This window comes from Amphimedon queenslandica, unplaced genomic scaffold (assembly GCF_000090795.2).
Source record: "Amphimedon queenslandica unplaced genomic scaffold, v1.1 AMPQUscaffold_11318, whole genome shotgun sequence".
NCBI classification, from domain to species: domain Eukaryota; kingdom Metazoa; phylum Porifera; class Demospongiae; order Haplosclerida; family Niphatidae; genus Amphimedon; species Amphimedon queenslandica.
This window is the reverse complement of record NW_003548439.1, coordinates 4,243-8,688: the sequence shown is the minus strand read 5'-3', so window position 1 is coordinate 8,688 and position 4,446 is coordinate 4,243. Positions and strand designations below refer to the sequence as shown.

Below are 4,446 nucleotides of genomic sequence, written 5' to 3'. Positions count from 1 at the left end.
AAGTAATATTTGGCGAATTTACCTGTGGAAAGTTAATGGCAAATTTTATATTAGCAATTTTGTGCCACGTGCCATTGAGCATGCTCAGATTGAAACAAAATGGCTGATTTTATATAGGCAATTTCTTCATAGAACCGCTAATCGCCAATATTAATTCCTCGCCAATAAATCATCTTGTATGGTAGTCGGTAGCTGACAATATAAAAAGGTGACTCTATAAGGTGATATGCTCTTACTTCTTCTTGTTCTCAGAGAGTGTGGTCAGTATGGGTACACTGGAGAGTCTGCCATTGAGAGATTCAAAGGCATTGGTTTGAGGAAGGAGCATCAGTAGGCCATACATAGTCTGGACTAGGTTAGGATACTGGTTTGGTGATAATAACTGTAACCTTAGGACTGTAAAAAAATGGATAGTTACATCAATATGTATCAAAAAATGTAATAAAAATTTGGCATAATTTCAGAGCCATTTTTCAGAAAAACTATGGGCTATAGCCTTAGGTATTTTTTAGAATCTTGGTATTTTGTTAAAATGGCCGTAACTTAATAAAATTAAGTTGGAATTAGCTCAAACTTGCTACACAGCATAAGTACATCAATATGCATCAGAAAATGTAATAAAAATTGGGGGGGGGGGGGTGATTTCGGAGCCATTTTTTGAAAACCATGGGCTACACCGCTACAGCCTTGGGTATTTTTCAGAATTTTGGTGTTTTCTTAAAATGGCTGTAACTTGAAAAATTTAAGTCGGAATCAGCTCAAACTTTCTACACAGCATAAATACATCAATATGTACCAGAAAATGTAATAAAAATTTGGGGTGATTTCGGAGCCATTTTTTGAAAAAAACCATGGGCTATAGCCTTGGGTATTTTTCAAAATTTTGGTGTTTTCTTAAAATGGCTGTAACTTGAAAAAACTAAGTCAGAATCAGCTCAAACTTTCTACACAGCATAAGTACATCAATATGTATCAGAAAATGTAATAAAATTTGGGGTGATTTTGGAGTCATTTCTTGAAAAAAACCATGGGCTATTATAGCCTTGGGTATTTTTCAAAATTTTGACATTTTCTTAAAATGGCCGTAACTTAAAAAAATTAAGTTGGAATCAGCTCAAACTTTCTTCACAGCATAAGTACATCAATATGTATCAGAAAATGTAATAAAAATTTAGGGTGATTTCGGAGTCATTTTTTGAAAAAACCTACTAATTTCACTTATAAACTCATTACTACTGATTTCTGATCCTATTTCAAATTCATTTTATTATTATTATTATGGGCTATAGCCTTGGGTATTTTGTCAAAATTTTGACATTCTCTTAAGATGGCCGTAACTTTAAAAAATTAAGTCGGAATCAGCTCAAACTTGCTACACAGCATAAGGGCATCAATATGTATCAGAAAATGTAATAAAAACTAGAGACAGAAGCATGTACACTCACAGGTAAATATTGGTGATTCTATTAGTTGGACTAGTCTATCAGTTTCTTGCAATACTTCTGAAGTGATCTCAATTTCACCACTAAACAACAAGAAATGAAAACAATTATTATTATTATTAATACTTACAATTTAGCTACTATGTTAGCTGCATGTTGATAATTCTGTGACAATAGACACAGAGCCACTGTAGCTATGGCATTGTGACACCAGCAGTCATAAAGACTCTTGAACAATATCCAACTGTCCTGCAAGAAAAAACACATGAAGTATTAACAATAATATCTGGAAAATATTATATTAAAATTCAAATGATATTATAAGGAGATAAATATTGCAATTGTTCACTATAGTATTCTCAGAGGTGGATTGATGTGAAGTGATGCAGTGAGATCAATGTAAACCAATGGGCAACAATCATGATTCAGCTGCTATGTGTTGGTATACCTTAAGCCTACTATTTTTAGCGTCTACTAAATTTAGCTATATTAGCGAGAGAGCTTTAAATCGCTAAATTAAATAGATGCCAAAATAATTATTATTCATTATAATGGTTATTATTTATAGTTAATTTGGTTAAAAACGCTAAAATTAGTAACGCTAAACATGACTTTTGCTGATTCCGCTAAAATTAGTAGACGCAAATAATAGTAGGCTTAAGGTAACTCTAGACTTTGATGGTCAATCTTTAATGTACGTGTACTTGTGTATGGTTTCTACTTGTGTATGGTTATTATTACTGTAACCACATTAATTACTGCTGATGCATGCACATTATTATGTAACGTTGTGTAACCTTAGAACTTTCTAGACTTTGTGGTTTCACTGGTTTTATGTATCATGCTTCTCAGGGGCGTATCTAGAAATTTGGAAAGGTAGATGCTGAAGGCACGCGAAGCGCACCGCAATTTTGGCCACACCCCTTTTTGCAGCGGTAAAACGGCATTTTTCTTTATTTTTGTGAATTACGGGTGTGGTCAAAATAATTTCAAGCATACTGGTACTTCTGACGACTTCTGATTGCTCCTTAAAGTACTGGAAACTGCTGAAATCATGATCAGGGGGCTAGATAACTTTGTTAAGAGGCTTGGTAGTGATGCAAAAGTCTAGGATTGGAGTAATTTTTTTTGAGCCCAGCCATGAGGGGGCGGGTGCTGAAGCCCCCTCAGCCCCTGCTGGATACGCCCCTGCTTTTTATTGATTTTTGTCAGTTGTTCAGTTGTTGTTCAGTAGTTTGCTTTGTTGTTGTTGTTCTCAGTAAAATAATCTAACACTATAGCTAGTGCGAACAAGATCAATGGGGATTATTATAGCAGCTGTTAGCTGTATTCATGTACATGTACATTGTACATGTGCACTTTCTGAGTTTTAGTATTACAGTATTAGGGACGAGTCAGGAGTTCAGGACCACACTCTTTCTCAAGCTATCTATTCACAGTCCCTTCTCTCAAAGATGGCTGCTTCAGGTATTGTAAAGCTTGTACTAGTATAGCTACATCCTTTTGTATCATTTAGTGAACTATAGTAAGGAGAATCCACAAGATCCTGTTAAAAGAGAACTAACTACAAGTAAATATTAAATAATTCTAATTTTCTGGCATTAAAACTCTTTGTTTTATATAAAGGTGATCATGGTACCATTATGGGACTGATTGACAAAGATATAGCTCCAAAATATAAAGAATTGGCTGTACAGTTCTGTATCCCTCAGGGCATAGTAGACACCATAGCCTACAATAACAGAAACAACTCAGCATGGCATGGACTAAATGATGTTGTTGCTGATTGGCTGAGAGGAAATACTGAAGTCTATGATGAAGGAGTTAAAGCTAATGTAAGGTGGCTGTATGATGCTGTCAGACAAATTAAGCGTAAGGACCTTGGAACCAAAATTGCCAAAGGTAGATCTATTTTTCTAAATATCTTTAAAATTGAATTTGATATCTCAAATGTTTACATACAAAATCCTTTCATAGAGTTTGGGATGCCAGAGCCTAGTGATTCGTCTACTCAAAAAGGTAGTATTGAAAACAAGAGATGATAAAATATTCCACAATCACTTGATCTTATTATCTCATTTCTGTAGCAGACAAAGGAGCAACTAGTACTGGAATAGAAGAGACTGATTCAAAGTAAATACTCTCTTACAATAAACAAGCATTTTTGTTTTTAAAGAGAAACACTTGGAAAATCAAGAGATGCCCAACATAATCCTGAGACAACAGCTGATGGTAGAGTAGTTACTCTTTGTGAATATCTTTATCTAATATAGACAAGGAACTTACTATGGCAGCAGTCATGAAGATATTTGGTTCTTCTGCTCATCATTACATGACAATAGGGGCTGGGTTGAATGTGAATACAGCTGATCTGATAGAAATGCAAGGAACAACAAATACCAAACTTCATTTGGTAATCCAGAGGTGGTTTGATGCTGATAGAGATGTCAATTGGGATACATTAATAAAACTGTGTGATGAGTTTCCTGATAAACTGGGCAAAGCAAAATCTAACCTTCTGGCATATATAAGTAAGTTAATATAACCCAATACTCAGTGGCTCTTGTGTGTGTGTATAACTGCCATAAATACTTAGCTCTACTTTACTAACGTAACTTAGCTGGCTATTACTTATATCTTCCATCTACTGTTTAGACAATAATGATAAGAAATTAAAAGTGAAAGCAGAAGATTAAATGAAGTCATGCCGTGGCAGTCTATATCAATTGATACATGACATTAGGATCTTTATATTTTAGTAAACTAAACTGACATTGTTAAAAATAGACTCTTAAACTATCTACAAGAAAAGACACATCATGTCAACTAATATGTATAATAGCAATAAAATAATAAGTAGAAAATTATTATTAAAATTTAAGTGATAATTATTACTAGTATCAAGAGTAAATTATTATCTACTCTTGCTAGTATGGATTGATGTGAAGTGATTAGAACACAAAAGGATACATAATCCAGCTGCAGCTAGCTCACGTGCACTGCT

General features: G+C 34.1%; 2 protein-coding genes across 2 annotated transcripts in view; one reads left to right on the top strand and one right to left on the bottom strand.

The window, feature by feature from the left end:
* Window positions 1-211: 211 nt before the first annotated feature.
* Window positions 212-4,446, bottom strand: part of LOC109589439 (protein VAC14 homolog) — a 6,495-nt gene continuing 2,260 nt past the window's right edge. Inside the window, exons 4-6 of the mRNA XM_020005525.1 lie at window positions 1,573-1,691; window positions 1,446-1,525; window positions 212-396 (exon numbers count right to left, since the gene is read on the bottom strand). Coding sequence (XP_019861084.1) covers window positions 233-396; window positions 1,446-1,525; window positions 1,573-1,691 — 363 coding nt within the window. The 3' untranslated portion in view covers window positions 212-232. The remainder of the gene's footprint in view (window positions 397-1,445; window positions 1,526-1,572; window positions 1,692-4,446) is intronic.
* LOC109589440 (uncharacterized) lies at window positions 2,504-3,701 on the top strand. Its single transcript, XM_020005526.1, has 5 exons — window positions 2,504-2,909; window positions 2,959-3,012; window positions 3,069-3,344; window positions 3,420-3,575; window positions 3,619-3,701. Exons 1-4 carry the CDS (start codon window positions 2,897-2,899, stop codon window positions 3,482-3,484), a joined length of 408 nt encoding a protein of 135 aa, XP_019861085.1. The 5' UTR covers window positions 2,504-2,896; the 3' UTR covers window positions 3,485-3,575; window positions 3,619-3,701.

Bases quoted from the DNA above. Each gene is read 5' to 3' on its own strand.
- LOC109589440 (XM_020005526.1), top strand. The intron at 3,013-3,068 runs GTAAATATTAAA...TTTTATATAAAG, and splicing joins TAAAAGAGAACTAACTACAA to GTGATCATGGTACCATTATG. The intron at 3,345-3,419 runs GTAGATCTATTT...ATCCTTTCATAG, and splicing joins TGGAACCAAAATTGCCAAAG to AGTTTGGGATGCCAGAGCCT.